The sequence below is a fragment of the Lactuca saligna genome, chromosome 3 (assembly GCF_052625555.1).
Source record: "Lactuca saligna cultivar CGN05327 chromosome 3, ASM5262555v1, whole genome shotgun sequence".
Lineage (NCBI taxonomy): Eukaryota > Viridiplantae > Streptophyta > Magnoliopsida > Asterales > Asteraceae > Lactuca > Lactuca saligna.
The window spans coordinates 69,084,843-69,106,531 of NC_136419.1; the positions used below are offsets into that span (position 1 = coordinate 69,084,843).

The 21,689-nt window shown below is 32.6% G+C and overlaps 4 protein-coding genes across 6 annotated transcripts; 3 read left to right on the forward strand and 1 right to left on the reverse strand.

The window, feature by feature from the left end:
- Nucleotides 1-233: 233 nt before the first annotated feature.
- Nucleotides 234-3,549, forward strand: LOC145036818 (aspartyl protease family protein 1-like). Its single transcript, XM_078985308.1, has 10 exons — nt 234-682; nt 791-926; nt 1,067-1,302; nt 1,411-1,635; nt 1,727-1,862; nt 2,037-2,110; nt 2,762-2,861; nt 2,950-3,007; nt 3,131-3,202; nt 3,296-3,549. The coding sequence occupies exons 1-10, from the start codon at nt 375-377 to the stop codon at nt 3,523-3,525; spliced, it is 1,575 nt and encodes a 524-aa protein (XP_078841434.1). The 5' UTR covers nt 234-374; the 3' UTR covers nt 3,526-3,549.
- A 1,538-nt stretch (nt 3,550-5,087) lies between these two features.
- LOC145036819 (peroxidase 64-like) lies at nt 5,088-6,528 on the forward strand. The gene is made up of 4 exons (XM_078985309.1): nt 5,088-5,316; nt 5,423-5,611; nt 5,703-5,865; nt 5,999-6,528. The coding sequence occupies exons 1-4, from the start codon at nt 5,113-5,115 to the stop codon at nt 6,388-6,390; spliced, it is 948 nt and encodes a 315-aa protein (XP_078841435.1). The 5' UTR covers nt 5,088-5,112; the 3' UTR covers nt 6,391-6,528.
- A 3,600-nt stretch (nt 6,529-10,128) lies between these two features.
- Nucleotides 10,129-16,560, reverse strand: LOC145036820 (Putative methyltransferase family protein). 3 transcript variants are annotated; one of them, XR_013678547.1, is made up of 9 exons: nt 16,383-16,560; nt 16,104-16,208; nt 15,886-15,972; nt 15,752-15,802; nt 15,499-15,592; nt 15,341-15,425; nt 15,114-15,247; nt 10,511-11,096; nt 10,129-10,275 (listed from the first exon to the last, which is right to left on the reverse strand). XR_013678547.1 is itself a non-coding variant. In XM_078985310.1 (8 exons), exons 1-8 carry the CDS (start codon nt 16,530-16,532, stop codon nt 13,103-13,105), a joined length of 822 nt encoding a protein of 273 aa, XP_078841436.1. In that variant the 5' UTR covers nt 16,533-16,560; the 3' UTR covers nt 13,048-13,102. The 3 variants fall into 3 exon arrangements, 2 of the variants coding, with proteins under 2 accessions (XP_078841436.1, XP_078841437.1); XM_078985310.1 differs by lacking the exons at nt 10,129-10,275; nt 10,511-11,096 and adding an exon at nt 13,048-13,218; XM_078985311.1 differs by lacking the exons at nt 10,129-10,275; nt 10,511-11,096 and adding an exon at nt 13,265-13,431.
- Nucleotides 16,561-18,458: 1,898 nt separating this feature from the next.
- Nucleotides 18,459-20,740, forward strand: LOC145036821 (cell wall integrity/stress response component). The gene is made up of 5 exons (XM_078985312.1): nt 18,459-18,953; nt 19,498-19,616; nt 19,720-19,777; nt 19,885-19,962; nt 20,456-20,740. The coding sequence occupies exons 1-5, from the start codon at nt 18,764-18,766 to the stop codon at nt 20,647-20,649; spliced, it is 639 nt and encodes a 212-aa protein (XP_078841438.1). The 5' UTR covers nt 18,459-18,763; the 3' UTR covers nt 20,650-20,740.
- Nucleotides 20,741-21,689: the final 949 nt, after the last annotated feature.

Sequence of the window (21,689 nt, forward strand, 5' to 3'; positions counted from 1 at the left end):
GAATTTCTTACGAATTCATTTGGTTACCACCATAACACAACTATGATAACCTTGAGACTAGCAATAAAAATAAACCATTTCCATATTGCTATTGTTGTAGGAAAATATTGCAAATAGGTAAGAAGATAATTCTAAAGTAGGGAAGATATTTAGAAAAAGATAAAATGTTTGTCTAAATTACTATTTAACCCGTTATCCTAAAATTAAAATAGAAATATATTCGTCATCGCCGACCAAAACTAGAACACAAACTTTCGCTTCAACCGTCACTACCCCACCGATACTCCTTTCCTCAACCTCCGATTTACAGATCTTAACAAATCCCCAATTTTTCATTCAACTAAATGACAACACCCACCTGAAAACAAGTAGAAATGCAATCCTTTTTCGTCTTCTTCATCACCTTTCTTTCAATTTGGGGAAATAATTTCATAAAACACTGCTATGCAAGCGTCTTCACCTTAAAGATGCACCACCGGTTCTCGGAGCCGGTGCGAAAGTGGTCGGAAAGCATTAACAAACTCTCCACTACCGATTTCCCTTCCAAAGGCAGCGTCGAGTTCTATTCTCAGTTGGCCGACCACGACAGGGTATTCCGAGGCCGGGGACTTTCAGATTCCGGCGAACAACAGCTCACTTTCGCAGATGGGAATTCCAGTTTACGCATCAAATCATTGGGATAGTATGTATTTTGCTAACTCATTATCCTTATTGCTTGTCTCGAGTTCCTGATTAGGGTTTCTTTTCCTTGTCTATCATCTCAAATGCGAATTTTTTATTGTCCAATTAGTTTGCATTACACAACGGTTTCTCTAGGGACACCAGGCCAGAAGTTTTTGGTGGCGCTTGATACCGGAAGTGATCTATTTTGGGTGCCATGTGAGTGCAGCAGATGTGCCTCCATTGATAACACACCTTATAGCTCTGTATGTTATCTATATTTCTATCATCTCATAATCAAATCAACTCAAGTTGTTTTCATGAAAGGTTAAACTTTTTCTCATAGGTAAACAATCTGATCCAACAAAACCCCAAATATTAATGAGCTTTTCATATGTTCTTATAGAAATTTAACATGAGCATATACAACCCAAAGGAATCAACAACTAGCAAAAAAGTTACTTGCAACCACAGAATGTGCACTGCCAGCTGTCCTGGAAGTGGCACAGTCAGCACCTGCCCTTATTCATCTTCTTACATCTCCTCTCAAACTTCAACTTCTGGAATCTTGATGGAGGATTTCCTTCACCTAGAAACAGATGACATTCATGGACAAATTGTCAATGCATTCATCACTTTCGGGTAAATTCATTTCAATCAAACTCATGTGCACATTATGTATACATACATACATACATACACATACATACATACATACGTACATGTTTGATTTATATTTGAAAATTACAGATGTGGACAAGTTCAAAGTGGTTCATTTCTACACATTGCAGCTCCAAATGGTTTATTTGGGCTTGGAATGGAGAAAATATCAGTTCCTAGTTTGTTAGCAAGAGAAGGTTACACTGCAAATTCTTTTTCCATGTGTTTTGCACATGATGGAAGTGGTAGGATTAGTTTTGGTGATAAAGGTAGCATTCATCAACAAGAAACACCGTTTAATTTTGATGCATCAAAGTAAGTGGTAATTTGTAAATGGTAGATTTTCATGTTTTGATTGTAAACTTTTTGATATTCTTTTATTAAAAGAAATAACGATTTTTTGCAGCCCGACATATACAATCACAGCTACACAACTTCGTGTTGGTGGATCTCTTATAAACTCAAGTTTCAGTGCCCTTTTTGATTCGGGCACCTCCTTCACATATCTTGTTGACCCACATTACACAAGGTTGACCAAAATGGTAAGAAGTGAAAAAAGATCAAAACTTTATAATCTTTATTACAAAAATGGTAAGAAGTGAAAAAAGAAACTTCATAATCTTTATTACATGGGTATGCATGAAATCATTATATATTGATGCATCAATTTATGTTTATATGTGGGAACATCTTTATTTATTTTTTTTTTTTTGCAGTTTCATGCACAAACTAAAGATTCACGAAGGCTAACTGATAAAAAGATTCCTTTTGAATATTGTTATGCCATGAGGTTTACTTTCTTGTCCCTTTTCTTTCTTAATCTTTCTTTCTTGTTTTGTTTTTACATAACCAAGTTCTTATTTTTTAAAGGACAAATATGAGAAATAGAAACCTACTTTCTTTTATTTGTGAAATATAGCATCATATTTTCATTTCTTTTTTATTAAACAAATGAATGAAAGTAAAAGTACGTTGCTATTTTTATTTTTAAGAGTAAATTACACTAATGGTCCCTATGGTTTGGGGTAATTTGCACGTTTGGCCCCTAACTTATTTTTTTAACTTGTAAGTTCCCTACAGATTGTTTTTCTTGCGCGTTTGCTCCCTGTCTTACCTAAAAAGACTATTTTGCCTTTGATTTTTTTATTCATTCAAATAAACACACCCCAACCCCACTTCCACCTCCCCTTACCTACCCCACCTTATTTAAATAAATTAAAAAATCAATGGCAAAATAGTCTTTTTAGGTAAGACAGGGACAAAGCGCGCAACAAAAACAAACTATAGGGACCTTTCGAGTTAAAAAAACAAATTAGGGACCAAACATGCAAGTTACCCCAAACCATAGGGACCATTCGTGTAACTTACTCTATTTTTAATATTTCATTTAAGCTTTTTCTAATTATGTTATTGTGCCTTTGTCTTTGTTATATATATCTAGTCCTAATGCAAACACTAGTCTACTCCCGGATGTTACTTTGACCATGAAAGGCTCAGGTCAATTTTTTATCTACAATCCCGTTATTGTCCTCCCAACTCATGTAAAATTCCCATCTTGCCACTTCATTTCAATTTCTTGAAACAAAAACAAAAAAAAAACCTAATTTTTCTTATATTATTATGTTGTAGCCAGAAGTTATATATTGTCTAGCTATTATCAAGAATGAAGAAATGAGCATCATTGGACGTAAGTCTTCTCTTTCTTCTATCCATTTTGTTGGAAAATACCTTTTAATCATATATTTATCAGACTAACTGAAAAACTAGCTGATAGCTGATAAAAAATAACGTTTAATCTGTTTGCAAACAGAAAACTTCATGACTGGCTACCGAATCGTATTCGATAGAGAGAAACTTGTTCTTGGGTGGAAGAAGTCGAGTTGTAAGTCGATTTCATTTCCACTTTTACATCTATTATGATTATTGGAAGTCAAACGTTGACTTTCTTGAAAAATGAAACATAATTGTTTTGTAGGTTATGATATTGATAACTCGAATGCTTACTCATCAAAGCCATTAAATAGTGAGATTATTCCTCATGCTGTTGCTGCTGGATTTGAAAGTGAAGGGAATAATAGAACAAGAGCTCGAAGCTCTGATGCATCATTTCTTCCTGCAAATTTTTATATTTTGACTTGTAATTTATTTCACTCTCTTGTCATTCATTCTTTCATTGTAGTTATTTTTCTTCATTCTTTTGTTTGAATAAAATTGTTTTTTTTTTTTTTTTTTCTTGTTGATTGTGTGTCCATGTCTAAAGTTATGTATGATTGTAGCTTTGATTGTGAATAGTTGATAGTGTTAGATTAAAGAAAGTGTAAGAAGGAAAAAGTGTTTGGATTAGTTTATTCAATATTAAAGTATTAAAACACAGTAAGCTGATAAGTTCTTTATAGTGTTTTGGCAAATTTTGTTTATAAATGACAAAAAAGACAGGGGTAGAAGGGTAAATTGATATGCAAGTCGTTAGTGATGAAGAAAGAAAAACAACGGTTGCAATTCATATGATAAGATTCTAAATTCATGGGTCAAGACAAGTCAACGGGTCAACCCATGGGTTTTGGGTTCTGGAATGGTCTTTTGTACTTTTCATTTTAGACCCGTTTAAGATTTTTGTGTTTTAAAGTACCTAAAAATGACCCCATATGAACTTTGAACCTTTGGTCCCAAACTAACATGTATCTAACTTGTACCAAGTGTAACAATACTTGTACCTTTCATGCCTTAGTCAATTTTCTGGATTTTCAAGATAAAGATGTATCCAACTTGTCAAAAGAGACTTCAAATAATAAATTTTATTGTTGGACTTTAGAGTAAACCAACACAATAGTAAACATCTTTGACAATTAACCTACTCATTGCTTTAAAAGCATCCTACTTTAAGATACATGATAAACATAATTACTATATAGGACAAGTTCAAGAGATGGTTTTATTACCTAGTACTCTTCCAAGAAAATCTAGGATGTTCAGTGGTTTTCAAAAAAAAAAAAGTGAAAAACCGTTTTTTTTTTTTTTTTTTTTTTTTTTTTTCGATTGTTTGTGTAAAATATTAAAGTATCAAATACAAACAAACAAAGTTACCTTTAGCCAAAATGGTTAAGGCCTTTGTCTCTCAAAGGTTGTATGTTTAAATCCCTTGCAGGTTTTTTCTGTAAAATTTAATTTTTGCGAGTTTAAATGTTATCTGAAAAAGTAAATCCGTGATTTTACTAGCCTTTTTAGTGTGGTAATTGTTCATTGTGTGATATTTTCTAAAAAAGTAGGTTACGATCGATGTAATATAGGAAAACAAAATATGGTCGGTGAATAACTCAAAAAGTATTGCATCTAAAGTTTATGTTTAATCAAACACTGAATCAACAAAAAAAGTAAGTTTCAAACTGTAATCATATATTAAAACATGGGGATGTCTAAGGATCTATATATTTTTCCTTTTAAGTAACCATTATATCGTATATATATTTTATCAATTAAATCTATTAGATCTAAATGGAAATTAGTCCCTTCTAATTGATGTAAACAATCCACCAAAAAAGTTGTGAAATTCCTAAAAGGTAAAAACAATGAATAGACAAGGTCTTGTCTTCTAACTAATTCTTCAAACATACTCCAATATCACTAGCCATATCAGCCATGCACCATCAGTTAGTTATCATACCAACCATGAACCACCCAATCATATCCCCCCCCCCCCCCCCCCCCCCCCCCCAAATATCTTTCTATAAATAACATGCCATGAATCCCATGCATGATCATCTCAGGGTGACAAAATAAAGGCAAGCATATAACATGGCCCTCATGACTACATTATTAGCCTCACTACTCATTCTCTCATTTTTCTCTCATGGAACTTCACTAAGTTCAAACTACTATTCCAAAACATGTCCTAATGTCGAATCACTAGTCACAAAGGCTGTGAGTGATGCTGCATCAAATGACAAAAAGGTCCCTGCAGCATTACTACGGATGCACTTCCACGACTGTTTCATACGGGTATATAACTATATATGCATGGGAATCGTTCATTTCAATTCTCTGACATTGTTACTATCGTGTTGACCAAATTGACTAAATATTTTTGTTTCGATTTTTCTAAAAGGGATGCGACGCTTCTGTTTTGCTGGATTCCAAGGGCAAAAACACCGCTGAAAAAGATGGCCCACCTAATGTTTCTTTGCATGCATTTTATGTAATCGACAACGCTAAAAAAGCAGTTGAATCCGCATGCCCAGGAATAGTGTCGTGTGCTGATATCTTAGCTCTCGCAGCAAGAGATTCAGTTGTGCTTGTAAGAATAAATTATAAATCTTCTTATTGTCGACAATATTATAAAGAAACTTAGTAATTATTAAAGGGTATTTTGGACATTTGATCAACAGTCTGGAGGGCCAACTTGGGATGTGCCAAAAGGAAGAAAAGATGGAAGAACATCAAAGGCTAGTGAAACTATACAACTCCCGGCTCCTACATTCAACATATCTCAACTTCAAAAAAGCTTCGCTCAAAGAGGTTTATCCCTAGAAGACCTAGTTGCCCTTTCAGGTAACTTATATTCCGAATATGTCCTTTTGTACCTTTTTCATCCCAAAATAAATGAAAGATTTCCATTAATATAACATGTTATTTGTTATCAGAAAGCTTATGGAATTTGTTCATGTAAATTGTATATATGTAGGTGGGCATACTCTTGGTTTCTCGCATTGTTCATCATTCAAAAATAGGATCCACAACTTTAACTCCACGACAGATATTGACCCTTCACTCCGGCCTTCATTTGCTGCAAGTTTAAAAAGTGTTTGCCCAGTTAAAAATGCAAAGAATGCAGGAGTTCCAATGGATCCTTCTTCTACAAGTTTTGATAATACATACTACAAACTACTCTTTCAGCAAAAGGCTTTATTTTCTTCGGACAATGCTTTGCTTGATTTCCCTAAAACTAAAAATTTGGCATCTAAGTTTGCAAGCTCAAAAGATGCGTTCACAAAGGCGTTTATAAAGTCAATGATTAAGATGAGTAGTATTACAGGTGGTCAGGAGGTTAGAAAGAACTGTAAGGTGGTGAACTAGATTGCATATGAAGATTTATATGTACTTTTGTGTCGTGAGATAAGTTTTTATAAGATAAAGGGGAAGCCCAGTGCACCATGGCTCTTAAGTGTTAGATGACATGGTTGTATTAAATTTGTTATAATAATGTTTAAATTTTTGATACCAGCAGAAATATTACATCTGTCAGTGGATATTAAATTTATAAGATTTGAGCAAGGGAAGACTAATGAGTACATATGAACTATTACACATACAACATTTTATGACATACAAAAATGTATGTCATAAACGATGTCATCTAAAAAATGAAGGATTTATGACTTACATACTTCTATCACGGTAGTGTCATAACAACTTTTAGAGTGATGACAAGAAAATGCATCTTCTTTTGCCAACAATGCAAGTCGTTTTCTTCAAACTTTTCAAGTTTTTTTGAATTTGGAACTCATGTCCCTGACAGATTATGACATTGTTATTCCTTTCAAATCATAGATGTTGAATGTTAGAGTTTGTGTTTTAGAATAACAATAAATAACATGGATATTCAAGGATTGTGTTTGGAAAACACTTAAAATCTGTGATTCGACCATATTGTTCGGGGTACCATGAAATCTAATTTGGAATAATCCAAGAGCAAATCAATTTGGAATACAATATTATTCCAAATCTAAAACACAAAATATACCTTGCTTCAGGCCCAGATCTAAGGGGGGGCAAGGTGTGCAGCCGCATAGAGCCCCGAAAAAATTAGGGCTTGAGTTTTTTAAAATTATATAATTAAGATATTATTATATATTATGTTTTCAGATTTTTAACACAAATGTCCTTTGGTTCAGCCGGTTAACACGCGTTTACTTAAATTCAATCCACACGGGTTCGGGTCTTTGCAATATCAATTGTAACTTTTTAATCGTCGGCTTATTTTCATTCAGATTGATATCATTGATATTCCAAGTTACAATTTCTACCATTCATTTATGATGCATACTTAACAATTTATCCTTTATATCAATTCTCTTTACTAAATAAATTTCCAAAAATTGATCTTTAGACCCTCAACTTTTATAAATTTATACTTATCATTTTGTTTATTAATTTAATTTATTTTTTAGTTTTTCTTTATGACAATTCAGCCTTTAATTTAAATTTCTTATATATATATATATATATATATATATATATATATATATATATATATATATATATATATATATATATATTAGTCTATATAATTATTTCATTATACGTTCGGGCATAAGGGTCTTTTTTTTATGGTTCTTCCTGGGCATTTGAATCTTCAGAACCGACCCTGCCTTGCTTTATTGTGTTTTGAGAGACATGATAGGATGTACAGAGAAGACAAAGCAGTTTCTTATCAGCTATATCATCTTCAACATTCCTATCTTCCTTACATATGAAGAAGACAATATTTAATAGGGAAATCTGACTCCTTTTAATGGATGTGAACATTGGGTAATTAGGCAAGAAAATGAAGTCTGCCTGCGGCTCTATCCCTTGGACCCTGCCATGGGAGCTTCCCTTGGAACCATGTCCCTAAGGTTGTTACCCCGACCCATGTGTTCCTGAGTCTATATTTATCAATCTGACTGTATATCCCACACCTCCAATTTTGGAAAGTAAATTAAACTAAGTATGTCTTGATAATTAATAATACAAACTACACTAAAATATATCGATAATACTAAAATTATCAATATGCCACACCACACCATCATTGTCTAAATTCATATGCATATTGTTAAAGTTCTAAAAGTCATATAATATTGAAAACTGTTGAAGATTTGTAATAATAAATATTTACATAATGCTATTATTTTTTCATAAGTTACAAATTTCGTAAGAAAACAGAAGTTATATTTGAGCCAACACATTTCTTTATAGTATTGTGTATGAAGCTTTGCTTATATTTTTGGCTTCAAACAAATAGATTTTTACTTTCGATTTTCTTCGCTTATGCATATAGGACACCATGTGCAATGGTGTAAAAATTCGAAGTTGTTGATTTTATTAATTCAAAATTCACATGATCTATGAATTCCAATTAATTGCCAATTGGGTTTAACTAGTAATATTCTAGCTTAGACATCATAAATTTGAAGTCAAATAAATTATCCAAAATATATCACAAAGGAGCTTGGTCCTTAAATGTAAATATCTTCAAATGCTTATGACGAAAGAGAAAAAGAGCTCCTATTATTATTATATATATATTTTTAATTTTTAAATAAATATATATATATATATATATATATATATATATATATATATATATATATATATATATATAATATATAATAAAAAAAGTTGAACCTTGTATAGTTGTCCACTTTACCCCTTAACGCCCCCACCACTAAGAGAGAGTGAAAGGCCCTAAATTCTTGTGGATCACCCAATATTTGTTCATATGGATGTTTATTTCCTTACTCAGAAAAAATTATTACCGCATATATAAATTTTTAAGTAAAAGCATGGATCAATATTGATATGATAACTTTCGGTCCAAGTGGTTATAGGATTCAAGTTTCACTTGAAACTGTAATTTAGTATTAGATTAAAAGCTGTATCCGTTTCTAAATTTTTTTTTCTAAAATTATTAAATTATGGTATTTAACTCTTTAACTATAACATGCTATCAATTTATCATGAAAAAAGCAAAGGAGTAAAAGAAAAGTGCACACATACCCAAAAGAAACATTAACAAACAACCTTTTCTTGATCTACTAATAAACGTAGGTTTAAAGCAATATTATCTGCTTGAAAATGTAAGACATAATCATAATATTCTATAACAGATTTGACGCTTCACCATATACCCATAACTATATAATTTAATATTAACATTTTTATAGTTACTAGTTCGGTAGGTCATAGGTTTGTTTTAACTTTTAATATATTAAACCATATAAACATGGTTAAAAAGAGATTATCCATAGGTATTTGCCATTCAACATGTATCGGGGTGGCAAAGTATATTTCAAAATCGATGCATGATGAAGAGATGATTTCAGTAGAAAATATTGTGTGAATGCCAAGATGATGGATTGATGGTCAATGAATTATTGAATTATGATATCATTAACAACTTGCAATATCTTCTTACGATGTGTTAGACAAAGAGGTTTTAGAAACTTTTTAAAATTTTACTTTTTAATAAACAAAGAAAAAATTGTATGAAAGTACGTGTTTAAAATCTTTATTTTAGAAAAAGACTTAAGTGGTTTTTGATAACTTTTAGCCCTTAACTTTTATGTTCTATGCAATTTTAGCCTTTTAAAAAACTTGCAACTACACAAATAAATGATCCGATTATCAGCTACATACGGCTATTTTTGCTGCAAATACCTTTAACTACGATGACACCTTTTGCCTTCATTAATGAATTACTTAGTGTTGTGTTGTATATTTAGGGGTGTTTGGTAAAAAAAAATTATTGCTTATTAGCTTATAACTTATTAACTTATTATTTTATAAGTTAATAAGTACTTATGAAAAAATAACTTATTAGAGGTTCCGTACCGGAATAAGTTATTTTCATAAAAACATTTTTTTAACTTATAGTGGCGTGAAACCTAATAAATTGTTTTAAAAGGTTTAGCCAAACACCCCCTTACTTTTTTTTAAACAACGGATGCATAAAAAAAACTAGCAAGATGCTAGACAAAAGACAAAATTATAGAGTACAAGTACTATAAGAAAATCCAATTATATGTAACTAATTGAATATCATCCATCATTTTTAAATGAGAGCTTATCTTCTTGTCGAACACCAAAGAATTATAGGCCTTTCTGATTAACCAAATCACCGAATGGATTAAGGCTTACATAAGTTTTTTCTTCTTTTTTCCTCGAACAGGTTCCCCTAACTCCTTGAGCAGCTCCATCCTATTTTCAAGGCACTTGGTCAACAAACCACTCCAATCATGAAACCAATTCCAAATCTGATTCATCTAAACACAGTTGAAGAAGATGTGATCAACATCTTCCTCATCAATATTACACATAGGGCAAACAACAAAAACCAAAGAAATACCCCTATCTTTTAGATTATTAGCCACTGGAATATGATTCAATAGGACCCACCAAAAGAAACAATTAATCTTAATAGGAACCAACTAACCTGAATGAAATCGCGTAACATGTTGTGATCTCCCAGTGAATCAGCCATCAAAAGTCTCAACGAGCGGACATAATAGTGCTCCGAAGCATCAGCTCTCCAAATCCAAGAATCCAAATTCGGGGACAAACTAAACCCATCCATAATAGCCTTCAATGCAACTAGTGATGAGCAAATGGACCGGGGAACCGGCCGGAACCGGAACCGGAACCCGATGGAACCGGTCGGGCCGGGACCGGGACGTTATTTTTGTGGATTTTTGGAACCGGGAACCGGTAGGAACCGGAACCGATATAACCGGAACTGGTAGAACCGGCGAAAACCGGTAGAACCGGCAAAAAACGGAACCGTATCATGCTATTTTTCAAGGACCGGTTCCAACATTTGAAGACACGACAAGAACCGGTAGGAACCGGGAACCGGTAGAACCGGAACCGATAGAACCGCCGGGCCGGTTCGGTTCTTGATTTTGGCCGAAGCCGGTTCCCGGTTCCGGTCCGGTTCGGGCCGGTTCAGTCCTTTTGCTCTTCCCTAAATGCAACCAACTCTTCTGTCTCTTTTCCCCTCCTCAATTGACTCTTCCAAACCCCTTGAAAAACAACATTAGAACTCCCTTCAATCCTCTCCAAAACCATGCAATCTTTCTCTACTTCAAGTTTATACAAACTCAGGAACCTATCTTTAAGCGTGTAATCTCTAAGCCATTTGTCATTCCAACAATGTGTGTGATTTCCATGTATTCTTTTAGGTGATCGATGTTTAGGGTTCATGTGAGTTAAGGGGATATAGGTTTACTTGTTAATAACCAACTCTATTAATGAAATAACAAAGATTAGGTTAAATGTTGGTTTATTTTGAAAAAAAATGTTTTAGGTCTAAAGTAGATATTTTTTTTTTCTTAGGGTTTTCCATGGAAAAAATAACAATTTAACCATTGATAACCAGTTCGGATACAGAATTAACAAGTAATAAATAAAAGTTAATCATTTTTTAAAGAAAAAAATAATCTAAACGGAAAGCAGTCAAAATATCATGTCTATTATAGAAAAAAACATTTACTATATATTCATTACTTTCAAATTTCAATGGTAAGTCCACTAATATCTCAACGTTGTAAGCTTTTAGGTCTAACGGGTTACAAGATGGTGCCCATTTTTACTTAGGTTTAGAAAGTTCATTAATTAATTTTGTTAACATTGATTATTTTATTTTAAAGTCTAAAAACCATAACGGGCGGGTATTATTTGGTTTCAAACTAGAAGAAAAAAAAAACAAAAACGAGACCAAAATGACATCGTATTTAGGCCAAACCAAATTTCAAATTCAGTTTTTGATTTGATTACATACCAAATCGAATTATGAAGTTGGTTTATGGTTTGAATTATGGTGTGGTGATATTCGAACTAACCGAAGTGAATTATCAAATTTAATTTATTCATTACATAATTTACTTTTGATACTTTAATAGTTGAATTAAAAAACGGCAAACATATATGCAATTCAACCGTAGTCTACAATTGGCTTATTGACATCGCGATCCTAAAATTCGTTATCGTCTTTCTTTTATTATTTGTTCAAGAACGACTCAAGTCTAGGGCGTGCCAATTTGATTCTATTAGGCGTTTCTACTTGCATGCATATCTAATTAAATTAAAATGAATGTTTATAGTTCCTACTAGGAAATCCGATAAAATTAGAACGATACGTTTGACACCAAAAAGATTATAATTTCACTTTAAATAAAAAAAAATTACATGTGAGAATTGCATGTGAAGTTGATGTTTAATCAAACATTGATTCAACAGAAAAATAATTCGTTTTAAAATCCTTTCTAATAAATGAATGTATTTTTTTACTACATGTCACACTCTCATTCAATTTGTTAAATATCATTTTGTGGTTATTTTGAATTAATTTTTTTCACATGTAGTTTTATAAATTTTTCTATTTTATTGAATTCTACATAATATTTTATTGTAATAATTGCAATAAATGTAGTAATAAATGAATATTAATTTTACTAATACACTTATCTTTTAATTTCGAAATTCCTAAAATTAAATTTGATTAGTTTCTTTTCTTTATTTAAATTATTTGTTTTTAATAAATCATTATTTTTCTTATTTTCTTATATATTCAAATTTCTCAAATATTTTGATATTTATATTTAATTTTTTTTTCTTTTAATTAACCCATGTAATACATGAGTTTCACAACTAATATAATCATTAAGAACATGAGATGTCTAAGGTCTTAGACCATCCGTTATACCTACCACTAACCATTATAGTGGTGAGTGTCACTTCATCACCAAACTTTCTATCATTAGCCATGAGATATCTACCACTAAAAACACTCCACCTTATTTTTTATTTTAATTTAATTCAAAAATACATTAAAACACAATAAAACATATTTTTTATTTAAATTTAATTGACAAACACAATAAAAAATATATATTTTTTAAATTAGTTTTTTATTCAATGAAACAAACATTACATTAATTTATAACACACAAAATAAAATAAAAAAGATAATAATAATAAAAAAAAAATGCAACCACAAAAAACTTAAACTAGTTTTTAACCCTTATTTTTAATGACTAAATTTTGGGGACTCACTTAATTTTCGCCAAACTTTAACGTGTTTAAACGGTGTGTGTTCCGTGTCTTCATATTGGTGCATGACCACAACAAACAGGTCGCCTTCGTCTACATTGTTTATAACAAAGTTATAAATATCATCGAATTCAATGCATTTAACCCTCATGTCGCGAAACTTTGAACATATTTCATCAAGATTACGACTTTGACAACTCATTAAATCATGAAAAACGTTTCCAACTTTTACCCACAAATTATAAGGTATTTCTGGGTCTTCTGAAACATCTACTCATGGTAATGCTAAGTTCTCTTTTTCATTTTCTGACCAATTTAACATTTTAGGAGTCATTAGTTTTGAATTCATCAAGCAAAAGAAGTGTATGATTGTAAGAAGAGAAAAAAAATTTGTGTGAGTAAAATAAATGAATAGGTGTGATATTTATAGAAGAAGTTTAATGTTGTTTGAAAGGTAAAATTTAAATTTAAAAAAAAAAAGATTTTAAACCCTAAATATGGTCGTTACTCAACAGCCAATTACATTGTCCGTTTCCATTCGTTGTCCCGATCACGAACCACTGAAATGGTGTGCACAGTCGAGGTTCGTGGCCACCTAGACCACGAACCCGTCTGTTGCAACCATACCGGTTGTCCCTTTCCCTTCTTGGTTAAATGGTATCTAATATTTGATCAATTAAAATATATTAAATCTTATTCTATTATCATGAAAATTAGACCTTACCATCAACAATCGACCAAAAAGGTTATGCATTCTAACTAATTCTTCGAACATACTCCAATATCAACCATGCACTAACAGTTCGTTATCCACCAACCATGAACCACCCTACCCACCGCACCCCCACCCCTCTTTCTATATATAACCATGACTACATTGTTAATCATTTATCATTTCTTTTTCCTGGATTTTCGGTATTTTTTCTTCTTCATTATTATTATTTTTTTCTTTGCCCCAAAATAAATGCAACATTTCCTCTTAAACTTACTCCAAATATTAATTTTGGTCCACATTATCCTCATTGGGATTGTTTGGGATTCCTTATTTAACTTTTTTTTTTCCTGTAAAAATGTTTATTAGTATCAAAATAGAGCTCAATAAAAAATATTTGAATTAGTTTACGGGTTGTCAAAAAGCTGACGAGTTATATTTTAGTGTTTGGTAAATTTTGTTTATAAATGTAAAATGACTAAAAAAATAAACGTGACATCTTTATAGATTATTTATGAAGAAAAAACATAGGTAAAAAGGTAAAATGGGTTTCACCGATAATATGTTGTTTTAAATAATTTGGAAGGAAACAACTTATCAAAAACTGCTTATTTAAGTAAATAAACATTTTTATTTATTCCATCCAAAGTCTATACACTTAAAATTGCTTATTAACTATATCAAATCGCAATAAGCTTAATAATCAATTCCAAACACAAACACACCTTTTGTCATTATTACTAATCATTATAAAAACATTAAAATAATCAAACACTAATAGAATTATGCATCCACATTAAAATAACATATTACTAATCATCATAAAAACAATAAAAACATTAAAGTTAAGTTTGACACGCTATATCTACTTTATTTTTCTACTTTTTTTTAGGTTGTCATGTTTAGGAAACCAAAAAGTAGCTTTTTTAAAAAGCTACTCGAAGTAGCGTTTCAACAAGCTTATTGAACTTTTTATAAATTCTCCAAAATATACCCTTTATTAGTTATAAAAAAAACTCAATCCTACATGCATTTTATGTCATTTTACATATTCAACTAGCTTATTAGTAGTTTTACCAAACATCATTTTTTTATCAGCTAGTTTTTAAGCTATTAGCCAGCTTTTAAGTTTATGTTACTAAAAGAAATGTTACATGAAGTACAAATCTCCTTCTACTAGTTAGATGCAATAAACAGGATTTTGCATAATAAATAAACTATCTAATCATTCAGGTAAAGTAAAAAAAAAAAACACCAGAAAGATTATCAATCTAACCTCGAATTTCTACCAATTGAATGTTGCCACTTAAACCAGAAGCCTTCCAAGAAGGAAGAAACGAAAATCCATCCAGAAGCTTCACACATTTCAATTGCCATTTCACCATCAAGAACTCAATAAGGTGATGCCCACTGCATAAGTAAAAAAAGAAGAAAAAAATCTCATAGGGGTGAAACTTGAAAGAGTAAAGAGTATTTAATTGTTTAATTTAAAACAATCATCACCTTCTATTGTGATAACTTGAAATAAAAACTGATCCAGGTGAATTCTCCAGAAGGAATTTCACAGTTGCAAAGAGGTTGTCAAAGGCTTTGCAATATGTCACAAAAACATTATAAATGGGAACTTTAAACTTCTTATGATTATAATGTATATATCCTACCACTTGAGTCATACAACACATCAGCTCCAAGGATTACTTGTGGTTGCAAACTGAAGATGGATTCATCCCATACACCCCATGTAAGCCCCATTACCTATAATATATAGTTGAGGTGAATATATGAATGTATCATGTGTTCAAAGCTTCAAATGACTAGAAAAAATCCATGGAAGTGTATATAGTATATGTATATACACACAGAAAGGGGAAATAAAGATGATTATTAACAGTTGTTATCTACATGAATTATTACCTCACACTTGACATTATTAAGCTCACAGACTCTTCTCATGTTGTCCAAAACCTGCAAATTGAATATTACAAGCTTGTAAGAAACAGATTCATATTGATTATAAGTAGTGTATATTGTACAAGCCTTGTTTATACCTCTAGTTTGTTGGAGTCATCGGTAAGAATGACTTGTGCACCTACTTTTGCAGCAATCAAGCCAGGAAGTGATGTTCCAGCTCCAAGCTGCAGATAAACGTTATGTTTAAGTTTTGGTAATCGATTAATCATAAACAGAACACGGAATGAATCATGATTTATCTAAAACAAAGAAGCTAAAACGATGTAAATTGTGTATGTTTAAGTTTTGGAATTACCTCAATCACGCGAATTCCAGTAAATCGAGATCTTTGTTGCCATACGTACTCCGCTAGAATAACACTACATGGCCACACGAACAAGCCGTAGTCTTCTTTCATGCTCTGTACATTTGATCGTGGCCTTTATTAGGTGATTTCGTGCAATACACGCCTTATTCGCTTGCTACGGAAGATAATTTTTCTATGTATTCGTGCGTAGAGAACAGGCAAGCTAGATCGAAATGTTTATCAATTTGCAGAAAAAGGGAGAAGGGAAACTCATGAAGAGGGAAAAACCTCGACGATTGTGATGGATACGGCATCGTCGGAGCCATTTGAATCTCCGAAATAGTGATGAGATACGGTGGTCATACCTTCCGTTGGCGTTGGCGGAGTTTCTGTTGAGCCACCGTCGCCATCAGTGGTGTAATTACTGTTCTCTTCCATGGAAGAACCACAATGGCGAACTCTGACTCTATTCGTCCTAAACTTATCTATAAAAAGTCCTTGAGGTTGTAACTATTTACAAAAACTAACCTTGACATCAAAATTTGTTATAGATGAGTATGAGTCGGTTTCTGACTAAAACCGAACACAAACCGTACAAGTCCATATTTTCTAATTATGATGGTGGTAAGGGTTTTGTTGGTGAAAAGAACGAATTGGATATTCATAATGGGTTCTTTTGAAGATTTTACTAATCATTTTGAAGAAATATTGGATAATATTATTAGCACCGATTATGTGGAAGATAGAAACATCTTTTATGACCCGCTCTTACTTAAAGAAGTTGTTTCTTGGACCAAAAAGTGTAAGAATAAAACGTTGATTTTCAAAGTGGACTAAGATAAGGTTTTTAACTTGTTTAGTTAGGAGTTCTTAGACTCAAATATAGAACAAATGGAGTTATGATGAAAATGAATAATATGAGTTAGGGGTTGTCTTTCATTAAGTAGGGCCTCAATTTTGGCCAACGACTCACCCATAAAGGAATTTGAAAACATTAGAGGAGCGAGCAAAGAGGATCTTTTATCGACATTTCTCTTTATCGTTGTCATGGAGGAGCTCTATATGGAAAAGGGCTTGTGAACTTCATTATGTTCGAGGTTTATCTCTTCCATTGAATGGTATCTCTCTTTCACATCTTACATACATCAACGACATGACATTTATTGACGAGTGGTCATAAATGAATTTTATTAATCTTCATAGGTTTCTTTGTTTTTTTTCTTGCTTTGGGGTTAAAGGTAAACCTGCATAAAATCAAGGTGTACAAGATTTATGTTGATAGCTTGGAGATCGATAAACTTGCTAGTATATTTAAATGTGAGTTTGCCTCCCTCCCTTCACTTATTTTGGCCTTTCAGTTAGGGCTAATATGAAACTTGTTAAGAATTGGAATCCAATGATGACAAACTTAAGGGGAAATTATCCAAATAGAAAGTTAAAAGTCCCTGGTTTGGAGGTCGACTTACCCTTGTTAACTTAGTTCTTTATAGTCTCATATTTTATTACTTTTCATTTTTTATGTCTCTTAAAAAGTAATTAATGTGTTAGATAGTTTAAGATGATGCTTTTATGGGGAGGAGATGAATATAACAGAAAACTAATTTGGTGGCTTGGGATGTTGTTACTAAATCGAAAGAAAAAAAAAAAGAGGGGGGGGGGGGGGGGGGGAGTGGAGTTCTCTTGAGTTGAGACTTGACGCCTATTACTAAATGGTGGTGGCGATTAAAAATTAGGTACGACTTAGTTTTGGTGTTCTTATATCTAATTGATGCATGGTATTAAGTTGATTTATGACAAGCTTTTGGCTAAAAGATCGATAAAACATGTTTGGCTTGAAATCTCTAAATTGGATTTGGAGTTCGGTGAAAAATGTATCGACTTGAATATTCTCTTTAAAAGGAAGATTTTCAGTTTTAATTAATATATTAAATGATTTCAGTTTAAGAACGATTGACATGTGGGTTTAGAATTTTTTTTTTTTTGAAACGATAAATATAATATATAATCTACACCTAAATCCACTTATGTCCACGACGGAACTTGAACCCTCGACCTTAAGGATTGAGTGCACCACTTAATACCGCTTGACTAAAAGCCCTTTTGAGGTTTGGAATGTTGATGGCAAGGGTTCTATCTTATCCTTAAGGCAACTTGAAGTCGGTACACATAGTATGGATTCGGTTGCTTGGATTGGATGGATCCCACTAAAGATCACTTGATTTGTTTGGAGGGAAAATGCCTTAATGGGGATGCTCAATGTGATCGCTTGGGGACAATAACACTCAAAATATGAGATTGTCTTTAGTTTAGTGCATTATTGGATGATTTTGAAGGCTAGAAACGTATCTGGAACTAAAAACATATCACAATGCTTATGAATTTAATTGGATAAAAAATAAGTTTACATTTAATTGGATAAAAAATAGGTTTATATTATTGGGGTGTATATATATATATATTTTGTTTTGCCGGCTGTTTAAAAAAAAATAAACATTACTCCTTGAATTTTTAAACTAAATATATTCTCTTAAAAAAAATTTCTTAGGTGGTCAAAGTCTCAAAGACCCGAAGCGATCTCTTCTTGCATTATCCAATTTCTAGACTCTGCTACACTCTGCTGCTCAAACTCATCGAAAAGGGTTACTATTAGGGTTACGATTTGTCCGATAATGGCGTTCGCAAACTATTCATCATTTGTTCATATCGAAACATCATCAAAACATTCTATACTAACTTCTTCTTTTGCAATTTCTCCAAAATCATCATTATCAACATCTTCCTTATTTTCATCTCATTCCCGCAACCGTGAATCACGAAGGCTTTCGAGTTTTCCGGATATCCTAAGAATTCGTCGAACAGGTATATTTTTCTTACGAATATGATTGAGTTGTGATCAATAATGTTTTTCGTATCATTAGTTTTGAGAAATCTAATGGAATTTTTTCCTCTACTGTTACTGTAAATGTCAGTACATGTTGGCATGAATGAGTAGCTAATTACATCTCGAACTGATTAAATGTGCTATGGTGATAGCCTTGATTATTGCTCTTTAACTTATTTTTCGTTGTTCCCATCGAAATTGGACGTCTTTCCATGAATTTGTTTAAGAATAGGTCAAAAACCCTAAATGTTATTCACTAACTGACGAAGTAAATCTCCAGGACCTGCTAAATAAAAGATCATCAATCATGGATGTAAAGTCAATGATATTAATAGTTTGAAAACAGATTTTGGATTCATTAGTTTCTCTTCACTACAGCAATTATAGATGAACCTAAATAGTTTCAAATGAAAATAGGTCATTACACATCATCACTCTGTGCATATTTTTTATCTGGATGAAAATAGATTGTGAGTAGAATCTTTTGTTTTGCTCATGTTCTAACCATAATACTTATCTCAGTTGCAGTCAAACCACAAGCTTCTGGGGCCAATTCAGTTGCTGAGGCCTTTTCTGAATTCAAACACCTTCTTCTTCCAATAACAGATAGGAATCCTTATCTCTCTGAAGGAACTAGACAGGTTACTGCTTTTCTTTATTGCTGCCACCCTTATCAATGTTATTAAATAAATGAGAATAAAATCTTTAATCTTTTTCTCCTGATTCCTTCATGACTCTTAACAGGCTGCAGCAACTACAGCTGCTTTGGCCAAGAAATATGGTGCTGACATAACTGTTGTGGGTATGACTTCCGTTTACTTTTATCCATTCAATTAAATAAATACACATTCATTCATAAAAACCTCTATGAAGCCAAAAATGAATTTGTGTAAAACTTCTGTTTTGTAGTCATTGACGAAAAGCTGAAAGAATCATTACCTGAACACGACACTCAACTTTCAAGCATCCGTTGGCATTTGTCTGAAGGTAGGCCTGCTTTCTTTCTGTATACTGTGTTTGACATGCATTGGACCGAGATTGATATTGCTGTCAACAGTACAAACATTGCAACTCCTTTTGCCCCTCTCAAAAAGGTATGATAGGGACTCGTTCTCGATCTCTCATATGTGAAAAAGACGTAAACACCCTTCTCATCCTCATCATCGGAAATAGCCCTAAAAAGCTTGTCCACTCCAATTAATTGTAACAAACGCAATGCGTTTGTTACACAAAACTAGACAAGCTTTTTAAGGCTATTTCCGATGATGAGGATGAGAAGGGCGTTTACATCTTTTTCACACATGAGAGATCGAGAACAAGTCCCTATCACACCTTTTTGGGAGGGACAAAAAGAGTTGCAATGTTTGTACTGTCGATATGAATGTCAGTCTCAGTCCAATGCATGTCAAACACAGTACAACATGTTCTGTTTTATGATTTTGATTAATGATTCTTGAATTTTTTATGTTTAAATAAAAAGGGGGGTTCCAAGAATTCAAGCTTTTAGAGAGACTTGGGGAAGGAAGCAAGCCAACTGCAATTATAGGTGAAATTGCAGATGATATGAATTTAGATTTGGTTATTATGAGTATGGAAGCCATCCATTCAAAGCATGTAGATGCAAACTTGCTAGCTGAGTTTATTCCTTGCCCTGTTATTCTTCTGCCATTGTAACTCTTTTTGGTTATTGTTTAATGTGGGGTGGGTCTTTTTGTAGAACATCTGTTATATTTCAGTTTTATTAATCTTTTTCTTTAATAGTAAATATATGTGTCTTAATCTTAAATAACCAATTGGGAAATCAACTTTTAAGAACAAATTTGACTGGTAAAATCAATAGCCAGCCATACTCTGCTGACGTGGCATGAAAGTTTTAGGGATGTTTCTTTTGGTTGTGTGTGATGGAATGGAATCAAAAAACTAGGTCTGACAACTGGGTTGGGTTCGAGTTGGCGGGTTAGCGGGTCAGAAAACATAAACTCAACCCAACTCATATAATATATGGTTGACGGGTTGGCGGATCACGGATTGGTGGGTTGGAAACCTCAATCCAACCTAATCCATGTAACTCGTTTAATAAATAAGCAATACATTTAACAAAAAAAAATGAGGTTTTTTCAACATAAATTCATAAAATGATTAAAGTAATTAACATAAAAAAAGTTTTCACTAGCGATGTCAACGGGGGCAAACGGGACGGGGAGTGCATTCTTCGCCCCCGCCCCGGTCCCCGAAATATTCAGCATGCCTACCCCCGCCCCCGTCCCCGAAACCCCTTTATTACCCCTGCCCCTGCCCCTGTTCCCCTGCCCCCGATTGATTTCAGGCTACTTTTTTTGGGCTAAAAGAAATTATTAGTTAGGCTAAAAGAAACTATTTTTTAAGTAACAAATAATTATTTATAGCAGAATCTTACATGTTAAAAATATAAAAATTATGATATCTTAAAAACATTATACTAACAAATTAAAAATATGTTTTTTTGATAAATTTTGGAAGCTCAAAACCATGTTATTGTTTATTGTATTTATATAATTAATATATTCAAATATATGTGTAATTTATTAACGGCGACCCCATGGGGGTTTCGGGGCAGGATTGCCTACCCCTGCCCCCGCCCCCGAAATTAAAACGGGGGTTAACTTTTCCCCAACCCCCGTCCCCGTCCCCGATTTTTTTTTTTTAAAAATTCTCCGAAATGGGACGGGAACCCC